The sequence below is a fragment of the Danio aesculapii genome, chromosome 17 (genome assembly GCF_903798145.1).
Source record: "Danio aesculapii chromosome 17, fDanAes4.1, whole genome shotgun sequence".
NCBI classification, from domain to species: Eukaryota; Metazoa; Chordata; class Actinopteri; order Cypriniformes; family Danionidae; genus Danio; species Danio aesculapii.
In genome coordinates this window covers 23,112,405-23,137,425 of record NC_079451.1, presented here as the reverse complement: position 1 = coordinate 23,137,425, position 25,021 = coordinate 23,112,405, and the positions used below count along the sequence as shown (strand labels likewise).

At 36.8% G+C, this 25,021-nt stretch overlaps 1 protein-coding gene across 1 annotated transcript in view; it reads right to left on the bottom strand.

Moving 5' to 3' along the window:
• ush2a (Usher syndrome 2A (autosomal recessive, mild)) overlaps positions 1–25,021 on the bottom strand; it is a 445,979-nt gene that overhangs the window by 57,217 nt on the left and 363,741 nt on the right. The window contains 3 exon segments of the mRNA XM_056477496.1: positions 3,696–4,050; positions 20,289–20,451; positions 22,798–22,956. Of these exon segments, the coding sequence (XP_056333471.1) occupies positions 3,696–4,050; positions 20,289–20,451; positions 22,798–22,956 (677 nt within the window).

Sequence of the window (25,021 nt, the reverse complement as noted above, 5' to 3'; positions counted from 1 at the left end):
CAGTCCTGCACACTATCAATGCTTGCTGTATGAACATTTTATTACATATCCAATATACAGGAGGTCCAATGACCTTCATCAAACATGTGTTTTATTGTTGACATTACTATGTTTATTTTTCCATGAGTGATATATTAGATTTTTTATGTTACATCTAGTGTTGATAAATAAGGTTAACTGCATTATCTGCTTGCTTCACTATATGCCTTTTTTCATCAGCAGCTGCATTTGGTTTTTGCATTTTAGTTTTTGTTAGTGTAACAAAGGTACAACGTGTAGATGTTAGTGCTTCAAAACATTGGTGTATTAACACTGACATTTTTTTTACCCATTACTAATATACTTTTCACTTTTGATCAGTTTTATGAATAAAAATAGTTTACAAAAGAAAACTTTGAGCTACTTTTTTGAACATCAATTTTGTTTAGTTTTTTTTTACATGATAAAAAAAATATACAATTTGCGACATGATAAATTCGCATCAGCCATTAGGAGGCCGGGGTCATAACTCAAGAGGCCCGAGGACACGTGGAAAATTAATTACAAGCTGATTAACTGCAAACTGACGTCACGCGTGCACCACTGAAGCCGACCTCTGGAGGTCAAGAAAACCTGAAAGGACTGCCAAGAGAATAGAAGCGCAACTGTAAATTACTCTGGAAGAAAAGAGGGGTGCTGATAAAAGGCCTATGCGGGCTGACGTTCATTAATTGCTATCAAAATAATTAATTTGTCTATTAGGCAGGCATCTATCTGGCGCCCAGTGGGAGAAGCTGAACTCCTCAGTGGGCTCTGGATTCATTCCCCTATGGTGTTGCTGCTATCGGGGGGCGAATTGGCTCTGTTCACACTTGTTTTGAACAGGAGCTCAAGCTGAAGCCTTTAATTTGGCCGTGATGCAGTTGTGAGCATCTGCGAGGAAAGCAGCACACTATTTTTCCTCGGTGTCAAACACGCGAACGCCATGAATCACAGCGGCTACTTTTATAGGTTGAGACATCAGCGGATGAGGAATCTGTTTAAACATGCGAGCAATGGGCTGATCGTTGATGGATGACCTCAGACAGATGCTGATGCTGGAGACTGCGAAACTGCTCGGCACACATGAGTGAAAGGCACACACACTGTACACAGCTAATCAGATATGAGGAAACTATATCAACCTTGTCAGCTAAATAATCAACTATAGTTTCAGATATTTCATAGGTCAAGTGTGCATAATTCACTCCAAAATGAAGATTTGTTGTTGATTTACTCATCATGAAGTCATCTGAGATGTACAGTAGGCAACGTTTTTCATAAAAGCACAAAACAAATTGTAACTGGAGGTTGGAAAAACATACAGGGAAAAATGTATATTTGCTCTAAAACTCAATACATCACCCGGGGTCTGTTCTTCGTACCTCTCTTAAATGATCTAAGACAATTTGGCAGATCTGGGATCTGTTAATCTTGATAACTTATTTCAGGCTAATTTTGTTCTTCAAACAAGGTTGCGAATCAGATTAAAATGTCTGGATGAACTGATCTGAGATCACTGCATGTGTTGAGAAGGACAGATCTATCGATCCTCGAAATCATGATCAGCAATGCAACGATAGGCTGACAGCACAGCAGCGTAATGACATCATCTGATTAATATTCAATTATCCATGTAAGCAAAATTACATAAAATTCGTAGTTAATGGTTTGTCATATAAGATACGCAGTAACTTTCCTCATTTTTGTGTGCTGCATGCTCAGATTAGTAGGCCTATTGAAGTTTCTTAATAAATGGCTGTTTAAATAAATGTTGCATCTAAAAAGCATTTTGATATCGGTAAAAGTGTCGGCAACTTTTGTGAAGCATCAAATCACCTGCATATTTTCTGTCAAAATGTGTACATGACTGCATAAATTATTATTCCTTTCTTTAAAAAATGTTGAATATTGTCCATTATCATACACAAATTGTACTAAAGCTAGGTCGGTACCTTAAAATAGTGTGCATTTGTATCTAAAAAGTCCATATTAATTAATGTTCTGTTTGAACCCCTTGGGAAGAGACACCCCCGTGATGGAGTGTAGATTGCATGACAGTTTTATTCATGATTTTTAAAACTTCTATTTATATATATAAATTTATATACACTTAAAGTCAGAATTATTAGCCCCCCTTTGATTTTTTTTTTTCTTTTTTAAATTTTTCCCAAATGATATTTAACAGAGTAAGGAAATTTACACAGTATGTCTGATAATATTTTTTCTTCTGGAGAAAGGCTTATTTGTTTTATTTTGGCTAGAAGAAAAGTAGTTAAATAAAAAAATAAAATAAATTGAAAGGCCAAAATTATTAGCCCCTTTAATCTATATATTTTTTCGATTGGCCTCAGAACAAACTATCATTATGCAATGACTCGCCTAATTACCCTAACCTGAATAGTTAATTAACCTAACTAAGCCTTTAAATGTCACTTTAAGCTGTATAGAAGTGTCTTGAAAAATATCTAGTAAAATATTATTTGCTGTCATCATGGCAAAGATAAAATAAATCAGTTATTAGAAATTCTGACTTCTGATATATATATATATATATATATATATATATATATATATATATATATATATATATATATATACATATTTTTTTTTGACTATTTTCCCTAATGCGTGTAATCTATAACCTGTACTGTACTATACCTATACTACTGTAAGAAAATATTAGCATTTGGTACATTTGCAGTATTACCTTAGCTTGAAATGACCCGATCTAATTTTGTTCATATGAAATAAGCCTGCTCCTGAGTAGGTTTGAGCTACCAAAACTGAGCTACTATGACAACAACTCTTGGATGAGTTTTGAAGAATAAAATGATCCTGTTTCATGTCAATTCATCAATAACCAAAAGCCAGCAACCAAAACCAGCTGAGTAATCCTAGCACATACTTTTTAAAAAAAGTCAAATTTATAATTTAGTTAATAGTAGTTACAATATTACATTTATTTTCTATATATTTCTGTCTAATAAATATTAGTGCGCTTTATATTTATTTACTTTTTAAAAGCCACAAAATGTCTATAATAAGCTATTCAATTGCTCATTTATTTAATTGTGAACAATTGTCTCATTTAAAATGATTTACTTCTGTGTTTAATAAACATATGAAAACCTCCAGCTTGTTTGTAACTTTAAGGTAATTAGACAATCAAGACAAAACAAGTTAAAACTAGACAAAAAGCCCAAAATACATAGAATGAGTAAACTATTAGGTAAATCATATTTCATTAAGAAATGTTGTAAATGTCCTTCTGTGAGTATATTAATAAAATTATTTTTTTATTAGCATAATACATTGCTAAGAACATAATTTGGAAAACTCTTAAGGCAATTTCTTTAATATTTAGATTTTAAAGAAATTAATATTTAGACTTCCAAAAATGTATCGCTATGACTGGTTTTATTGTCCAGGCTGATATTTTGCAGCTTCCCTCAAATTATGCATAGTTTTTAACTATTAACAACAATCACAGCATTTCATTCATTCTGATTACAGGAAAAAAGTGTCTCATCGTTATAGAATTGTCCAAAATTTGCTTTGTGAGTGCTATTTCATGGACCATTACTCATTTGTCTCGCTTTGCACATGGCATATTTATAACTTCTCACACAAAAGTGTGTACAGCATACCAAATTGAAAGGAGAAAAAGGTATTACCAGAACTGTAAGAGCAGTAACAGTTGTAGAGTTGAATGTTGGATCGCTGGGTGGTTTCTGGTAGACCACTTTGTACACGAGGATCACGCCGTTTGGGGCGTCCGGCTGAGTCCAGCTCAGCAGAAGAGAGTAGGCACTGGTGGGATGGGCTGAGGGGGCATTCATGCCCTGTGGTTCTGCCTCTAGAGTTCGGATGGAGGACCATGAGCTGGAGGCAGAGCCTTTAGAGTTTATAGCTGCGACTCTGTATTCATATTCACTGAATGGATGAAGAGAGTCTGAGGCATCGATGAACTCCAGAGGACCTTCAGTCCAGATGAACACCAGCAGCTCCTCTTGAGTTCCAGCTGGTCGTCTGGAGGGAAAAGAGGTGAAAACCCCCAAACTGTTAATTTTCCAAGGAATAAATGATAGCTAGATTTTGTAGAAATCTGATACTGCAGATTTTTTTCAGCAGTATATATTGTGGAATGATGTTTTACCAGATGACCTGAATGGTTCTACTGAAAAAATGAATGATTGCAGAATTATTAGGTTTATTATATCCAAAATATAGTATCATTCATAATAATAATAATAATAATACTATTATTATTATTATTATTATTATTATTATTATTTTATAACCCATTTAACCAAAACAGATATATACTGTAATAAAAACATTAAATAATGGATTATAATTAACAATGATATTATTAATTAAAATATTAATAATATTAGAAAACGGGGTAAAACGGCAGTTCAGTGGTTAGCACTGTCACCTCACAGCAAGAGGGTCGCTGATTAGAGTCCTGGCTGGGCCAGTTGGCATTTTTGAGTTTGCATGTTTTCCCCGTGTTTGCGTGGGTTTTCTCCGGATGCACCGGTTTCCCCCACAGTCTAAAGACATGTGCTATAGGTGAACGCTCTGGTTACTAAAGTAACCCTCGTTCCCCGAGGGGGGGAACGGAAATGCTATAGTGGATTTAACCCACTTATGGGAATTTCGTTCAGAAAGCTAATTGTCTGAAAGAGTATGTAAACGGGCCAATGAAATGCCAATGAATTGGCGGCGTCAGCTTGAGCACCTGATGCTTGTTGCAATCAATGTAGCAATAAAAGCAAAGGGAAAGCAGGGACAGGCATCCTTTTTAAGCTGAAGAGACTGATGCTCACAGCTAAGGAACAATCATTATGGCGATGCAAAATAGAATTTCCGTTCCCCCCCCTCGGGGAACGAGGGTTACTTTGGTAACCAGAGCGTTCCCCTTTGGATAGGGAACTTCAATGCTATAGTGGATTTAATCCACTTATGAGAAATGTCAGGAAAACACCATAATGACTGCACCTTACCTCCGCCTCCGATGGAAGTTAGCCAGGCAAGCATAAGCGCACCTGCATCATAGAGAGGCGCGGTCTTCCAATGTTTTCCCTAGCCCTTACTTATGCCACTTCAATAGAAGATTTACAGATTTAGATATATTTTTCGGGAGCCGCAAGCGTCTAGATAATTTTTAGAAATTTAAATATGACAGTACGTTGGGAAAGTGTGCAGTCCCGATCGGGAGGACGCTGCGGACGCCACCTGCTACCCAAGTGGGGAGATATGGTGGCAAAAGAGTATATGGACAAGCCCTGAGAAGGGGGAGTACTCATATAATAAGATGGTTAGCGGAGAGGGAAGACACGGGTCCGCCTGTGAGGGGAGACTGCACCGTGGCTGAACAGGCATACGGGATCGCCTAGTGGGGATCACGCATAGCAGGCACCTATACCCAAAACGCGGGCTGACCAGAGGGCAGACCTACAACGTGATGGGCCAGCGAGTGACTCCTCCGCTGAGTCAGTGCTGGGGGCCTCAGAAGAATCTCTGCAGGGTTCACCTAAGCAGGGAACTTTACTGACAGAGTGAATAAGCGCATGTATCTCCGTGTGTTTCAACACCTTAAGTGTGTTTCAACACCTTAACCGAGTTGTTTCCTCAATCACCAAGGGTTACCTAATACCCTTGAGGAAACCGGCTCCACTTGCAGATTGTAAAATCTTGCAAATGTATTAGGTGTCGTCCAGCCCGCAGCTCTACAGATGTCTGTTAGAGAGGCGCCACTTGCACGCGCACAAGAGGATGCGATGCTCTGAATGGAGTGCGCACGCACTCCTGGGGGACAAGGCTCGCCCAGGCTCTGGTAAGCGAGGGAGATGGCATCCACTATCCAGTGGGCCAACCTCTGTTTCGATACGGCACTTCCCTGCTGTCGACCACCATAACAGACGAAGAGCTGCTCAGATGATCTAAAGCACTGTATGCAGTTCAGATAAATTCGCAAAGCGTGAACTGGACAAAGTAATGAAAGGGCTGGGCCTGCCTCCTCCGGGGGCAGCGCTTGCAGGCTCACTACCTGGTCTTTAAATGGTGTGGTAGGAACCTTGGGCACATATCCCGAGCGGAGATGGCAGCCACGTAAACCTTGAGTGTGGAGGGCGACAGCCTGCTTTCAAGCTTTTCTTGGAGGAAAGAAAGCACAACGCTGATCAGGCAATTTCGGGGGTCTTCTCTGCGAGAGATGCACCATTCAGTGAATAGACTCCACTTCAGGATGTAGGCGCGCCTCATGGAGGGGGCTCTAGCCTGAGTGATGGTATTAACCACCGCAGTCGGTAGGTTACCTAAGTCTTCCTCGCGTCTAAGGACCACACGTGGAGGTTCCAAAGATTGGGGCGAGGGTGCCAGATGGTGTCTTGTCCCTGAGAGAGTAGGTCCTCTCTCAAAGAGATCTGCCAGGGGAGGGCCGTTGCGAGGAGGAAAAATTCTGACATCCAGGTCCGGTTGGGCCAGAGGGGTGCAATTAACAAGACCTGCTCCTCGTCCTCACTGGGGGAAACGCATTTGCGCATGCCCTGAGGCCAGCTGTGGGCCAGTGCATCCGTGCCGAGAGAGCCCTCGGTCAGGGAAAAAAACAACTGGCAATGAGCGTTCTCGCGGGAAGCAAACAGATCGATCTGGGCTTCCCCGAATCGCGCCCATATCAGCTGAACAGACTCGGGGTGGAGTCTCCATTCTCCAGGACGTAAAGGCTGCCGTGAGACCGCGTCGGCTGCACGGTTGAGCTCACCTGGAATGTGAATGGTGCGCACCAATTTCAGCTGCGTATGACTCCAGAGGAACAGACGGCGGGCGAGCTGAGACATGCGGTGAGAGCGAATACCCCCTATGCGGTTGATATACGCCGCCGCCGCCATGCTGTCCGTCCTGACCAGCACGTGCTGCTGCTCCAGCACCGGAAAAAAACAGTGGAGAGCGAGGAACACTGCCAACAGCTCTAGGTGATTGATATGCCAATGAAACTGGGTTCCTTTCCACAGCTGCATGCCCGCAACATGGCCGTAGGGTCGGAACCACCCTCGTGCAGATGGAAGCAGAATGGCCCACGGATGTGTGGGCTCTGGGGAGGCAGAAAACCGACACGCTTTGGATGGGAGACGAGGCAGACTCCAGCAGAAAGAGGCATCATGCAGCCCGCAGTGGCACTCTCAATCTGGGAAATCGACTCGTACACCCTGGCTGGTTCACCATCAAGGGTGGTGAGGCGGAGACGCACGCAGATCGGGCAGAGCAAAGTGCCCTCCAGACTGCGTGAGCCCACTGTGCACTTCCAGGAAGAAAGGGATGGGAGGCTAGATTAGTCCTCCACATACACCCATCTAGTCGGTCCGGCTGCGGGGCTGGGGGATAAACCATCTCAAGGCCCTCAGAAGGCTTTGAAGTCTCTGAAGAAAAAAGAATTCCTCTCCTTGCTTTGCCTGTGCTTTTACTGCTAAATTGATTGCAACAAGCATCAGGTGCGCAAGCTGACGCTGCCAATTCATTGGCATTTCATTGGCCCGTTTACATACTCTTTCAGACAATTGGCTTTCTGAACGAAATTCCTATAAGTGGATTAAATCCACTATAACATTGAAGTTCCCCATCTAAAGGGGAACTGAATAAGCTAAATTGGCCGTAGCGTGTAAAAAAAGTGTACCATTAAGGTTTTATTTTGACTAGATGTCAGCAAAATAAAAATAAAAAGAATTTGATTCAATGTGAATTTAATACTGTGATTATGGTGGAGTGAAAGGACAGCAATAAACTTCAAAATAATGAACTTCACCAGTAAAGTTGGGGTGATAATAGTATTTGATGCTTGATGTTGATTTTAATCGTTATTAATTCCTGCCTTTGTTTACATATATGTCAAACAAATAAAATACAACTCTAAGTACATTTATCTCAATCCATTAAGTCTGGAAGATATATACTTCATCCTATATTTGGTCCAAAGCATAAAAATTCCAGAGTAAACTATGTAATTATGATTGCTTACAGATAGCTCACTTGCTCCTTCTAATTAACATAAACCTCTCCACCACTGATGTTTTTGAGAAGACATCTACTCAATTTGTTCAAATTCTTTTGACTGAAGTAAGATTATTTTGCAGTCTATGCCTGACTGTGAATATGAGTTCCATGCTAATAGAGCAGAGTTCATTCTTAATATTTACAACCCTTCCAAATAAGGTAAAAACAGACTATTTCATTCTAGGGGCAAATCCTAGGGTGTAATTGGACATTAAAAATAATTTCTAGAGAATTTTTGCACTAACCTAGGCCTTATACCGTGTACATACAGTGGAAGTCAGAATTATAAGCCCCCCTTTGAATTTTTTTTCTTTTTTAAATATTTCCCAAATGATGTTTAACAGAGCAAGGAAATTTTCACAGTATGTCTGATAATATTTTTTCCTTTGAAGAAAGTCTTATTTGTTTTATTTCGGCAAGAATAAAAGGAGTTCTTAAGTTTTTAGGCACCATTTAAGGGACAAAATTATTAGCCCCTTTAAGATATATATATTTTTCGAGTCTACTGAACAAACCATTGTTATACAATAACTTGCCTAATTACCCTAACCTGCCTAGTTACCCTAATTAACCTAGTTAAGCCTTTAAATGTCACTTTAAGCTGAATAGAAGTATCTTGAAAAACATCTATTAAAATATTATTTACTGTCATCATAGCAAAGATAAAATAAATCAGTTATTAGAAATGAGTTATTAAAACTATTATGTTTATAAATGTGTTGAAAATATCTTCTCCCTAAACAGAAATTGGGAAAAAAATAAACACGGAGGCTAATAATTCAGGGGGCTAATAATTCTGACTTCAACTGTAAATATCAGAGAACAAATTAAACATATCTGATCAATCAATTCTATGACACCTTTGAATGTTCTGCTAAAATAAATATAGCATCTTGAAAAGCCTCGAAACCTCATGAATCTCCTGAGATCAGCAAATTTTCTTTTTGGGTGAATTATCCCTTTAAATCATAGCAGGTTTACTTTGACAGCTGCCCTACACTATATGACTATATTAACTTTTTTCACTCTGGCAAGAACAAGGTAAAACACATGTTCTTACCCTAGCAAGAACATGACAGATCTGCATTTTTAAAGCCCCTTAAATATGACCGCAGTGAGAAACGAGACCCCAAAACAAACAGATCTAGTGGGGTTGCGAGAGGACGGGTGCAGAGCTGAGGAAGAGCACACAGAGGAGGTGAAGAGCGACCTCAAGCTTCGTTAATTCCTCCACATTAGAGTCCTGGCCTCCATGCTGCTGGAGAAAATGACATTCACTGCTCTAATGTGGCCCCTGCCGGCCCCACTCGCACTGCCATGGCCTAATCTCACCTGCCGCATTAAAATAAAGCCAAACAGAGACTGGCAGGGGAGAGTAACGTCTCACACTATGGCGCTAAACTACAGCACACAGCTGTGATCAGCATGTCTGTTACACACACACACACACACACACACACACACACACACACACACACACACACACACACGCACACACAATGCATCTGGAACACAACATCTTCTGCTTATGCAAGGAAGTAAAAGCAAAAATAAGTATCATGTTTTTTTTTTTTTCGGTTTGGGTGGTCCAATATTAAAAAAAGAGGAAAATAAGGAGGATAATCATTCCTAAACACAATAATGTTAATTATAATATATATATATATATATATATATATATACACACACATATATATTATTTTTTTGTTTGGGTGGCACGGTGGCGTAGTGGGTATCAATGTAACCTCACAGCAAGAAGGTTGCTGATTCGAGCCTCGGCTGGGCCAGTTGGCATTTCTTTGTGGAGTTAGCATGTTCTCCCTGTGTTTGTGTGGGTTTCCTCCGGGTGCTCCGTTTTGTCTAATATAGGTGAATTGGGTAAACTAAAATTCCCCGTAGTGTATGTGTGTATGTTCTGGTCCTCCAGGTTGGGGGGTTGAGCATTGGGTTAACGACCCACCACATAAAAATGAGATGTAACGAAATACAACCATGGTGCGACTAAATATCAACTTTGATATAAAAGGCCCTGGTAATAAGTAAGTAAGTAAGTATTTATTTATTTGTTTAGAAACTTCATATGATAAGTATAATAAAAAAGAAATGAACATTTGACATATTACCATGTTAGAATGACTTTTGTGACACTGAAGACAGTAAAATAGTAAAAATTCTGAGAATTCAGCTTTGAATAACATAAATAATTAAAATATATTCAATATTAAAAATATTTAAACATAAAAAATTTTTTACATTACACAAACAAATAATTTAAAGGGATAATTCCCCCCAAAATTTAAATGTACTTATTTTGAATTCACCCTTAAGTGGTTCCAAACTGTTTGGTTTCAAATTGTTTCTTTCTTCCTTATACAAAAGGTATTTTGAAGCAAGTTGACAATCTGTAACCATTAGCTTCCTTAGTAGCAAAAAACAAATACTATGGAAGTCAACGGTTACAGATTTCCAGCTTTCTTCAAAATGTCTTCTTTTGTGTTCAAAAGAAGAAAGAATCTCAAAAAGTGTGTCCCAAATTGCATTCTTATGCACTATTCTACTCCATTTTGTAGTATAAATGGTATAAGTAGTGCATTCATACAAAATTTTTCTTTTTATTCAAAAAAGAATAAGTGCACTTTAAATACCCAGATGATGCACTTATTCAACCGTTAAAATAAGTGTGGAATGTTGGACACTTCACAAACTCCAAGGCCACAGCTTTGCTCTCATAGCAGAAGGGGAGGAGCAATGATTTCATTTATTTAGGATTGTGCAAGCAAAATTCTCCTATGTGAGTGATTATGCCACCTCCTGATGGTAAATGCGGTTATACTCATGGTAACCATCAAACATTGCCTGTTGTGGAGTTAATACAAGCCTTTCTGCAACGATGAGTCACACACAATGTAGTTTTAAAGAACCACAAACTGGGATTGAAGCATCTTCTTTTATAATTGCACTGACATGCGGTTGTGGTGATAAAGTAAAACGGTAAAATGGCTGTAATTCATTACGAACATACACTGTTTTAAAAATGTTTTAAACTTGTAACACTGATTCTTGATCACATATGATGATTGATGATCACAGCAAGCTGAACAGATCTTTAAATCCCAGTTGCTTTGCGCACGTCCTGTCTTGTGGATATGTTTATACGCGTTACTATGGAAACATGTTAATACGAGTCTGCCAATCAATTTGGTGGGTGGGGAAACTCCTACGTCATGTTGCGGTCGGCCTCAAAATGGAAGGGATTTGGATCCTTTTTTAAAAAAGAGACGCAGCTGTCTTTAAAATACCCCAATATGATGGTGGACACACTATATTTACACACAGTTCTGCCCAAACAGCTTACAAAAACAAATTTTAATCATAGGAGCCCTTTAAATAAAAGCTTGCAGTGACTTGTTTGATTTCTAATGCTACTGTACTATTTACATAAGCATGTAAATATTTTCACAGACCAAAATTAAATTGAAAAAAATCTAATCATAACAAATCATAATACGCTTGTGCCAACATCTGCATCAACAGCATGCATGCAAAATGAACACGGATGCATTCTAAGAAACTGAATACCGTAAATCTGTACAGCAGCCAAAGACTATCCCATGTAATACCTCATCCCATATGTAACGTAAGTTAAATGCACGGAGGACAAACATCCCAGAGGTGGTGACACTCACTTCACAATCTCAGATAACCTCCAATGAGCCGAATACATACACAATAGCACATTAAACCGATTACATTTAGCGCAGCGCTGATCGCCGGCATTAAGATGAGCAGATAGAATAATACACCAAGTCCTTTAAGCCACGAGTGAATTCTCTGCCCCTGAATGTGATGTATTTGCTAAGGTTTATCTCACTCCCAAATCAGGGCTAAGATGAAATCCAGTCATGCGTTCGTCAGGAATGTCCTGGCATCTGTGGCTATGCTAATGATATTTTCTTAAGATTTATGCGGGCTTAGACTGATCTGACCTTGCATATGAATGACACCGGTCAACAAGCCATGCTGCCCTTGACTAAAACCTACACACACACACGCACACGCACACACACACACACACACAAGCACACGCACACGCACACGCACACACACACACACACACACATGACTGCATTCAACCAGATGCCTGTGTTTGCTTAAACTAGAGCGAACACATTGGGAAAACATCTCAATTCATAGACCATTTCACTATGGTCATGTCATTGGCCCATGTACATTTCCTCTTCATTCCATGCTGTTTTTGGATTCTCGAAAGCTTTAGAGATAAAAAAAAAGTAAAACAGGAAATACGTTGGAACCATAGGTTTTGTTTACATCCCTCAAAACGGTCTATAGTGTAATCTGATCTTCAAATCAAAAATTGAAGCTGAACAATTTTACATCAATCTTCAGTGTCACACAATCCTTCAAATTTTATTTAAATATGCTGGTTTGATTGTGTTTATGTAAACAGAATGCAAAAAAATTTCAACTTAATCTTTAAATGGGTGGAAAAGGGTCATAAAAGCTGATCAGAAAATGTTAATGAATGTACTTTGAACCATGAAAGTTAAATAACAAAGGACTTTAAGTACATTATTGTAAATCTTTTAAAGAAATTAAACAACTAAATGTTTTTATACATGTTTATGTTTTAACATTATGACTCAAAGAAAAAAATGTACATCACAAATTTATTAAATCATCTAAAATGGCTGCAGTTGACTAAAACTAACACATCCACAACTGCATTCACTCAGATGCCTGTTTTCATTTAAACTAGAGCGAACATGTTGCAAAAAGAATGAGTAGATAAGGGTTGTGAAAAGCAGAAAAACATGAAAGTTGAATTTTTAAAAAAAGAAAAGAAATGGCTTTAACAACATTCAACATGGAAATCAATGAAAAAAATTAAACAACTAAATGATTGGTTCATACTAATATGGTGTAAATAGCGTTAAAACTCAAGCCAAAATTGATGAAAGTGTTGATCGCAACTTTCTCAAAACATTTCAAATGGCTGCTCTTGACTAAATCCAACTCACACATGACTGAATTCAACCAGATGCCTGTGTTCGCTTAAACTAGAATGAACATATTGGGAAAACATCTCAATTTAATGTGTGATCTGTTCTTCAAGTCAAAAAATATAGCTGAATTAAAAAAAAAATCTTTATTTCAATCTTCACTATCACTAAATCCTTCAGAACTCATATATATGCTGGCTTGATTATGTTTATATAAACAGAATACAAAAACAAAACATTACTTTAATCTTTAAAAAAATCTAAGTAGGTGGAAAAAGGTCATAAAAAGCTGATCAAAAATGTTAATAAACTTAAATTTAAATAATTAAATAAAGAAAATTACTTATGATAATAAATAACTAAAGATTGTATCTTGCTGATATCATAAATAGCTAACATTACGACTCAAAATTGTTTTATTAAAACATCTAAAATGGTTGCAATTGATTAAAACCAACACACACACAATTGTATTCTATAACATGCCTGTTTTCATTTAAACTAGAGCTTAAGGGTTGCAAAAAACATGAATAAGGTTCATGATTAAAAAAAGATAAAACAACTTTAATAACTTTGTTAAACCATGAAAGTAAAATAATTAAAAAAAGAAAATGGCATTAAGAACATTATAAATCAATGAAAGAAATGAAACAACTAATTGAACCCGATGCCTGTGCTCGCTTAAACTAGAGCGAAAATATTGGGAAAACATCTCGATTTATAGTGCAATATAGTGCAATTTCAAGTCAAAAAATATAGCAGAATTTTTTAAATCATTACATCAATCTTCACTATCACTACATCCTTCAGAACTCATTTAAGTTTGCTGGCTTGATTATGTTTCTAAACAGAATAAAAAAAACCCCATTCATTTAATCTTTAAAAAATCAAAGTTGGTGGAAAAAAGTCATGAAAAGCTGATTTAAAAATGTTAATAATTTAAAGTTAAATAATTAAAAGAAAAAGGAAAATGCCTTTGACAACACTGTAATTTAATGAATGAAATTAAATGACTTAACGATTGTTTCAATCTTCAGTGTTACAAGATCCTTCAGAAAGTGTTCTAACATGTTGATTTGAATGTGTGGTTATTTAAATAGAATACAAAAATTACAAAAGTTTTCATTTAACAAAAATCTAAATTGGTGGAAAAGAAAAAAAAATGTTTATTAAAATTTGCTGAGTCATAAAAGCTAAATTATTCAATTGAGTGTTTCACACTGCTACGTATGATATAAATAGCTACTGCCTGTTCTACCAAATGGTTGACCATATTTCAACTGTTTTAATTAATGACTGTTAAAGTTTTAAATAATGGCTTACTACATTACTACTTCACTTGATTTTGGTTTTATTGTAAAAGAAAAAAACAAACAAAAAAAAAAAACAAGAAAACGTGTAAATTACTGTGCTAAATGAGAATCTGAAATACTTTATGGCATACTTCAAAAAATAAAGATAAAGATTTAGTATTCAAAAATGTTTTATTTTGATTATGTTTTTAAATAAATTGGTCTTACACTTCATATTTTCAGATTTTTTATAGTTTATGTATTAATTACGTTACTTTTACCATAAACCGACAAATCAACAATTTGGTAGAGGTTGATATTTTAGAAATTATGGGATGTGTTGAAAAAATGCATTGAGTGTGTTAATTAGTGACATTAGGAGTTAAAAAATGCAATCCAAAATTTTTTCTTGGTGGGGCAGTTAAAGGTTAAAACTCAAACTAAAATCGCTGCAAGTTTTCATTTACTCTATTAAAAACATCTAAAATGGCTGCCCTTGAATAAGACCAACACGCACACAATTGCATTCATTCAAATGCTTGTTGTTCTAAACTAGAGGTAAAGCATTGGGAAGACGTCTCAATTTAGGGTTTAATCTGATCATTTTCTGAACTCCTTCATGCCAAATCCTGAACGATTTAAATTGCCATTCACTATGTGCAGCAATAAAGGTTTGAGCACTGCCGGCTGTGTTGTTTCCGTCCATAACGGCAATGATGGCAATGTAATGATAGAGCTGGCTACTCCCCGGTGCATCGCTGCCGGTTCTCCTTGAAGGATGCTTGTGTAACAGCGAAGCGAAGCATTCTGATGTGATCGTGCTATGTCAGTCTTAGCTTTATTCCCTCTGTGCGGGGTGCGAGCATCATGCCATTCTGTTTCATATTGCTCTCAAACGGCTCTGAATGTGCCTGGAATAATCAAAGTCAGCAGGGCAATGTCATCTTCCATTTAGAGCTGCCGATCAGCCTCTCTCTCTCTCTCTCGTCTCCGCGCTCAGATACCAGAGTCACTGATATACAGCTGATATCCACATAAGCACTCGGCACTCTATTCTGCGTTTTTCTGCTGTCAGTTGGACAGGAACTCGAGAGGAAATGTTGACAAGTGTAACCAGCAGTGATTGGCCTGTTCACCTCAAGGTCACGGCATAATTACTGTTTGTGTTCGACTACGTTTCCGGCCTTCCTTTCAAACATGGCCTGACATGGACTCACACCTACACACACACGCACGCACACACTTATTCCTGCTCTGCACTGACATTAGCCTGACAGCATCTTTTAGTTTGGAAGTGCATTTGCAGTTGTGATTGATAGAGGAGCACTGGTTAACATGTTCACAGAGAAGCCAAAACATGCTTTCTATAGGCACCCAGAGCTTGTATGATTATTCCAACACAATCTCACAGCAATTCGCAACATTTTGATTTAGTGGCGTATGAATTCGTACGATCTTATTCGTACAATTTAGTACGATTTGCTCATCCCCCAATGACTGTTGGGTTTAGGGGTGGGGTTAGGTGCCACGCCTCCTTTTTAAAATCGTACAATTTCGTACGACTGAACTTGTACGAATCTGAATCTAAATTAGCCACTAAACTGACAAAACTTAAAAATACCTACATTTTCCCGTGAGATCAGGCTGACTATTATATTATAGCTTATATCAACAATCAGATGGGACATTGAGAGCAATGGTGAACAAATAAACACATGAATATACTGAACAAAAATAAAAAGACTTTTGCTGCTTGTTTAATCTACTTAGTTCTTTTTGGGACAACTTAATTGTTTTATGTTTGATCCACTTATATTTGTGAAGATCATAGCTTAAACGATTTGTGTCGGGACAAGATGAAGGAATTGTGGAACCCAGCATTTTTTTACAGTGTAGTCATGTTCAGTTATACCAAAGAGCTTAGAATTACCAAGAGTGGGCACTCAATAGAATGTTCCATTGCAACAGCAGCGCCCAGCAACAGCCCCACGACTCCGCCATTTTGGAGTGAAAGCGATCGGTCGTCAATTGGATCATATTGGTGTCACGATGACAAGCTGTTTTGTTTATTTATTTATTTAAAATGCGCATTAAAGCTGAGATACAACCTGAAAGACGACAATAAAATACTTACAATCACAAGACTGGTGATCATCAGCACTTTTAATATTTTACAAACTTGTTTAATATATTTTTACTATACTTGTTTTCTTAAAATGGTCACTTTTAGGTGAAATTACTTTTAATTACTTTGATTTAATAGTTTACGCACTGGCATAACACAAATATATACTGACATGTTGAATTATATTAACATGACATTTAAAATGGGACATTGATAACAGACTGACTGACTATATACTCTTTGTTGTAGTATTAGCTGTATGTTATAATAGTGTTTTTCCAGTGGTGTCAGTTAAAGAAAGACTAATAAATATTTTAAGTAAAAAGCCTCTTTCTCCAAAATGATTGAATTCTGACACACATTCACCATATAGGCTACCACAAGTTACATATATGCGCGTGTGTGTATATATGGATATATGTGAGCAAATAGTATAATATTTTGATTCATTCTGTCTAATGTTAGTTATCTGTGCTGTTGTCTTATTGGAATTTTCATTCCAAAATTGCAGCTGCGTGACACTAGTGGCATTTAGTGACTGTTTATAGATATTTACATTAGATGTCGCCTACTGTTGTTGTCTATTGAAAGGTATGTGTCAATAGAGCCGCCATTTTAAAACAGGGTAGCTCCTTTGAAATGAATGTGGCACCAAGGTGCAGTGGAAGACTGTGGCCATCCAGAGCCAGAGATAAACACATAAATACATATATCTATGATCGGGAGTTTCTCTGCTGGTCAGTATGCAAATGTTTTTTTAAATTACGAAAATTATCACTTTTCTACATCGATGGATGGTGACCGCACGGGCATTGCTGATGAAGAGCGTGTGTTTGTGTGCATGAAAATGTATCATCCTATCTACCTGTTAAACTTGATCTAAACCATGTCCTGAAACCCCCCCCCCCCCCTTCTTTCACTTCTCATTCTAACAGAGGGAGCGATTTGCTTGTGAATGAATCTCTGTTATGAACGACTCGTTCACTTAGCCGACAATAATACAAGCGTCTAGCACTGCAGCGTCTTGTAATTTCATTTACACTTTTTGCTGATTTTATTAAAAAAAACTAGCATAAGACTAGTACTTAGTGTGAGTTGGTGCTTCTTTGCCTTATGGTGAATGCAGTAAGAGACTGTATTGTCATCAATAACGTTACTTATTTAGCACAAAAGTTCAAAACACGCACACAAAAAAAACTAAACGAAATCTTACCTATGAAATGTCATACGTTTGTGCTTTGTTTTCTTATTAGTGCACAGCGCTAAAGTCCAGCATCTTTAGATTAGCACACTGTCTTGGCTAGTGCGGTTGAATGACATTTGTCGTGGGAGCACCGTACGATTGTGGTGGCACTATTGACGCATGCTCAGGGTCCGTATGTGATATCTAGTGTATATATCTATGGTGGCTGTTTCCCAAATAGCAACGTAGTGTCGCCTCTTGGTGATTCTATGCTCTTTGGTTATACTGATGCAATATTGTCATGTTATACTGACAACTTTAACATAAGCAATCTTAACGTGTACATACTGTACAGTTTACTTAATAAATAACTCGGGCTACATTAGATAACTACTAGGGCTGAATGATATTGGAAAAAATGATATTGGGACTTTTAATCTCAATGCAATAAATATTGCGATATGAATACAGTTTCACCAGATAGTTTGAATCTCTTTTTCAATCTCTACTGAAGCTCTATTTGATAGTTTTCTATGGAGTCTGTCTTCAGGTACAGAAATTGAATAATCACAATGCCAAAAAATGCTTTTCTTATTTTGCTTTGTCTTGTTTTAGTCCAAATAACTGAATAAAATATTAGATCAAGATTTTTTAAAAATTTATTTCAGAAGTAATGTCACAATTTCCTTAAAACAAACATTTTCATCAGCCAATGGGGACATTAAAAGCAAAATTACGTATCCTATTTTGACTTTGAAATATAGATATTTAGACTAGAAATATGACAAAACTCTAAAGTATGAATGTTTTAAATTAGTTTTGCATAAATCGTCTAAATAATGAAATACAACTAATCATTCTTACACCTCCAAACATTGTCATTTTTGATTCCATACGTTTTAAACTCTTGAAATGCACCGTCGCAGGCTTTAAAACACATGAAAATTAGAAACTTTCACACTACTATGGTTAAACTTAGCAGTGGCTCCTGGTCCACTATAATTCAGACTGAATATTGCGAACATTGCGACAATCTTGCCATGTGACCACTGCGGACGCGCAAATTGCGATATCGATGGTAAAACGATATATTGTGCATCCCTAGTACTTATATAGGTTAGCAAGATGTTTAGTGCCTAGTTATTACTCAGTTTATGCAATGATGATAGTAAGTAAATAGCATGCACAGTACAAGTGGAATAAGATTGTTAAATAAAGTGCAACCAATGATTCTTTGTTTTGTACAAAGGAAATTTGTTACTCACTGACAAGATGCATCACAACTAAATGTTTTAGCTCCTCAGGTGAATATGTGGTGGAACAAGTCAAATTAAAAAAGAATATCTACTATATAAGAGAAGCACAAAGGGGTATAGATATGAAGAATATCAGTAAGGTACTGAGAATAAAGAATACTAGGAACTTTAAATGCCTAAAAGCATACATTTTAAATTTTACATTACTCCGATAAGAAATAAAATGTAATTGCTAAAGAATTGGAGAAATGTGCTCAACAGAAGGAGATCTAAAAAGATCATGAGCAGCAGAGTTCTGAACCAACTGAAGTTCATATAAAAGTTTAGAAAAGAGAGCATTATAGTAATCAATCTGTGTAATAACCAGAGCACGAAAAAGAACTTCAGTTCTATTCATTCAGAGTGAGGAATGGAGACGATTGATATTATGTAAGTGCAATACTTTAAAGGACAAAGAGCTATCAAGGATGACACCCAGACTCTTAAGCTTTGGGGGGAAAAATATCAATAACCACAGAGAGACAATCAGATTTTGACAAAATAGATTTAGTGTCAACAACAAGGACTTTAGTCTAGCTCTTATTAAGATTTAGGAAATTAGGTAAAAGCCATTTCAGCTAAGCACATAGACTAGAAACCTGGCGACTAAGAAGACAAATCCTAAATAATCTATGACTAAGAGGAAATAAATGCCAAATAAAAGGGGTCAAAAAAAAAAAACAAAGACCTGGGAAAAACCAGTAGAACTTTACACTTTGATCATTTGGATTGGAAACTTATAAGTCAGTTTGATTAGTTAAAAAAATGGTTTTGAAGGTGATTCCAATGATATTGCCATTATTGTTATACAGTAGGTGAGAGTTCAAAGTGACTATTACCGCCGGGTCATATACCGCCGCCGTTTGAAATAGGAGCCGCTTTGTTTTTAGTGTATGACCGCAGTTTGTGAATGAGCCGCCAGGGGGCGCAAAGGGACGGGATGCGAACGGACAGAAATAGCCCACACAGCAGCCTTGTAGTGGTCACACTGAAATTCTCTTTATTTGGTTATAACCCTTGCTGTGAACAGACCTTTAGCATATTTCTGTCAGAAATGCTCTGAATTATTTTGTAAATCATTAATGATGGCATCATGGTTGTGTTGAATTCAGTTAATTACAATAATAAAATATTTAAATAAATAAATAAAAACAATAAAATTTAGAATAAAAAAATATATATATATATGAAATTAAATAATAAATCTAGATTTTACTTTAAATTTTTAAAAATGCTATACTAATGTGAGAGCCATGTTTTGCTGGTTATATGTGTGAGTGAATGCTGTCTGCGTACCTGTATATGAAGTAGTTAGTGATGATGCCATTGGGTTTGTGCGGTGGACTCCAGCGGACCTCGATAACAGCTGCACCTGTTGCAGTAGTAACTGGAGGGTCCTGAGCTATTGGAGCAGCCTCTGGGGTCCGAACAGTCACCCCCTCTCCTACACCACAACCATCTGCACACATACAGATATTTAAAACATAGAAATCTACTGTCTGCCACAAACTAAAAAGTCACATCTAATACAACATACTGAAACAGACAGAAAGCAGTTCATAAACACACATACACAACACCGGCAAAAATTAAGACCTCGTTTACACGAATAAGTTTTAGTTTTAAACACAGTTTTATGCCCACACTCGCGGTGGTTTCACATAGCGTTTCTGAAGAGATCTCAGTCCACACTATACCGCTGGAAACGCACATCATGTGACCACACAAACTCTGGCATGTGCTGCAGCTGAGCCCCAGGCAGTCAACGGGTGCTTTAAGCATGCCTCCCTAGGTGAGAAGCACACGTCGGACAGTTCATCAAGGATCTACCACTGGATGTCCTCTCACAAAAGTTGTTAAACCTGATATTTAATTAATCTTGTGTTTATCTAGCAACTCTTTGGTCTTTTGAAATTATCACTTGTTCTCAGGCAACGTGTTTTAGCTGAGCGCAAAGATAAGTTAATATATTCATTTATGTAACCACGTACACTAATTCTGCACATTTGACTGATTGCTATGTTGTATAAACTTATTGTACATTTTTACTATAATTTTAAAATAATTGATTTTAGTTTTATAATGGTCATTATTGATTATTAAATCTGATATTCAGCAAAAAGGGTTTGTTTTGTGTTTTTTTTATGAAAATGAAAGGAGGCAGTTATGTTATAGGTTGTATTTTGTTATAAATATGCATACAGTGAAGATGACAGTCATAAATATGTAGCTACACGACGCCTACATATTTTTGGTGTCTGATAAGTTGCTAACATCAAACAGAAAATAGGCATTTTCTTATATCAAGTTTTCATTTTATTGCTAAGATAGAGAAACAATGTAGCCAGGGTGATGTGAATGATGTTATGAAGTACACTGTTCCCTTTGAAGATTTGTTGTTTTCCATATTAAACTTGCGAAGTCTGAACGTACAAGGTGCTTGAAAACTAAAACGTATTAGTGTAAACGGGGCCTTTGAGACCACTTCAAAATTATTGATTGTCTGGATTTGTGAGTAATTTGAGGATTTAGGTAAGTGTTTAGAGAAAAATGTTCATTTGTGAACTATTTAAAACTATTGATAACAATATTTTAAATAGGTGTATTATCATTCGGAGTATTTATTTACAGAAAATGACAATAGATCAGCTCAAAATATTCCATGTTTTCATACCTTAAAGAGAAACAATTTTCCTTCAATTGTTCAAAATCTATTTGAGTTTCTCTCTTCTGTTGGGTTGGAATTAGGATATTTAGAAAAATGCTGAAAAACAATTCTTGCAAATCCAGAGAACTGATAAGAATTTTGCTGGCACACCTTGATTCTATAGTATTGTTTTTGTACTATGAAAGGTAATAGGACCCAGCAACCAGCATTATTTAATCTTCTTTTGTGTTCAACAGAAGACAAATACTCAAAGATTTAAAACTACATGAGTGAGAATAAATGATCATTTTGGGGTGAACTATCCCTTTAAATACTGGACAAAAATATATATTCGGTTGTCAAAATGTCAAAATTATTATTAGTATTTAAAAATTATTTGCAGCAAGAGGTATAGATTGAGATAATGAAAATGATGCAGTTAGATCTACCCTTTACTCCCCTGTTTTTCTTGCTTGAAGGGATACCTCAATATGGATATAATAAAAACCAGAGATATTTACTACATATACTTTTACTAAGTGCAAGAAAGACTATAACAATAAATTTGATGAGGCCACACCCTCCAACAATAGCACAGTGGATGGAAAAACTTGAATCAATATATAGAAAGGAATATATGAAAATATGCTCAACTTACACAAATATATGCTCAACTTCAATTGAAATTGGATATTTTTAAACAAAGATGGGCACCTGTTACTATGTATCTGAACATGGCAACACAACATAGTATTGCCAGCTGTATCCTTTGAAATTTAAAATGATGTATGTGCTTTTTTTGTAATTTGTTTTTATTTACTGGTAGTGTAGTTGTATTATTATGATTTTTTTTAATATTATTTATTATTTAATTATTACTTTTTTAATAACTGCTGCTGTCACTGACTGTTTGGTTCTGTGAAATGGTTTAATGTATGAAAATGTATGAAGAAAAAAAAAAAAAAAAAAAAAAAAAAAAAAAAATATATATATATATATATATATATATATATATATATATATATATATATATATATATATATATATATATTTTTTTTTTTTTTTTTTCTTCATACATTTTTTCCCTGAAATATCCCCCTAATCATATCATGTTTTCACTGTCTTTTAATGTTTAGCACATTTCAGCTTTCAGAGTACCTGGCTGACAAGCTTGTACTTGGACGTGGTAGATGGTATAGGGGTCCAGTCCTTGCAGTAGCATGAATTGCTCTGGTCCAGCAGAACGAATGAGTGGCCGCTCAGTGCCTGCATTGAGCAGGATGTTATATTCCAAAGGGGAACTTAAATTATACACACCTATAAGCAAACGGAAACAGAAAGTCACATTCAATTGCTTTTACTCGCTTACTGTATATCCAAGGCCATTGACATTACAGGCTTGTCAAAGCAAGTTTAAATTGTAGAAACCTGACACGAATGAAATCACCATTCACTAAACAAAATTATTAGTGACAAAACAAACAATCTGCTCACCCTTTCCACAATCAGTGTATGTACTTCTACTACAGCGCAAGAACTGACACACAGTGGATATGACACTTTTGGAAGCTTTGCCCTTGATCCAACATCCATCTGGGCAAGCAGGCTCTTCCCCCGATCCATCTATCCCAGCGCTGTCCGAAACACACAGACACGCTCACGCTCTTCTGTAATGCATTTGAACTAAAGAATGTAGAGTCCCGGCATCCACGCTTTGTTAATATTCCCATCACTAGCGCCTTTCATAATTTACGGCAACTGGAGGCTGATAGGTTATTCAACATTTATGAGAGCCAAGATGTATTCAGAACGGGCTGATTATCTTTACAAATGAAAAAGTTAAATTATTCAACTTCCTTCATTGCTGTCTCCCAGAGCAGATGTAGTCTTTTGCCTGAGACACAAAAACCCGCTGGAATTAGACGGCGCTTTGATCAAAGCTTCCTGCCTGAGAAGTTCAATCGCACAGGTCCCTAAGTTCTATTATTTACAACTAATCACTGACTTTGGAGTTTTTGCACTTTCAACTCGAATGAGAGTCTAATAAGAAATAATGGCACAAAGGAAAAGAAAAGGAACATGCTATCAGATCTGATCCATCAAGCACAGGTGCGGCTTCAACCCGTGGACCGTTTCTGCATTCGGACTTAACCAAGCGTGAGATATTGTAGTTTAAAGCCATAGATTTTTCGCTAGCCTCTCTCAGAATGTAAAGTCAATAAAAGATCCGGGCTATGTAAATGTTTTCTGTGGGTATCAGGTCTGTTTAAGGGCTCTTATGGTGTAATTGAGGTTGTTTAAGGGGATCCTCTCACAGGAGAGAGGCGTAATGGGGCAATAATAGCGAAAGATGGACCATCTGAGGCAGACAATCAGGAGCGCTTGAATGTAGCCTGTGAAATCACTCTCGAGTGTGTGAATATGCGCACACACGCTTAAACAGCCCCTCGCATCTTCTTGAGGGAAAACAAATACGTGCATGCAGATTCGCTTAGGTAGGCTTTGGATGCATGACCTGGTGAATGCATGCGCAGAGATCTGACATGTTAAGGGTCTCTGGCACATATGTGCAGCAGGTGGGCTGGTAGTTACAGCTTGAGCATGCAGAAGAGCGCTCCGGAGTCTGGGAAGTAGCACTGCTCATGCTAAGAGGAGAGAGAGAGGGAGTTTGTGTTTGCTCTTCATGTGAGAGAACACTCAGCCCACATGCACAGTGGGACGTGCAGATGAGGCTGGTGCTGCAGTCTCTCAGTGTAAACAGAGCCATTGATTGATTGATGGAGGCCGGTGGGCTGCAGTTTGCAATAGAAATGATGAGAAGATCATGCAGGATCAGTGTAATGATAACACAAACTGATGCAATCAGTGAATCTCAGCATGCACCTCCCGGAAAACAATTGATTGTTTTGTAAAATTGTATTGGGTTTTACACCTAAATAAGCGAAATTGAAAATAAATGATCTCAGTAAACACATTTTGATATCCAAGAGGTAGAAAAGCTGCTAAATTTAATAGAAATAAAAACTAAATAAAATATATTAATTTAAAAACAGTTATAGTAATATGTAATATATTATTGCATTTTTTTCCTGAACACATACACTACCGGTCAAGTTTGCTAAATAAAACTATTCTGTTGATCAAGGCGGAATTTATTAAATGTAAAAAAATGCTAAATTGTTAAATACTTATGACTTATTGTATGTAGTTTCAAATGAAATTACTACTCCAGTCATTATTGCTTTTATTACTATTAAAATGAATAATAATCATATTAATAATAATAATAATAATAATAAGACTGAAATTTCATCTTTAAATCACTGGAATAAATGGTTAAATTAAATTATAAACAACTTTTGAACAGTTATTTTATAGTGCA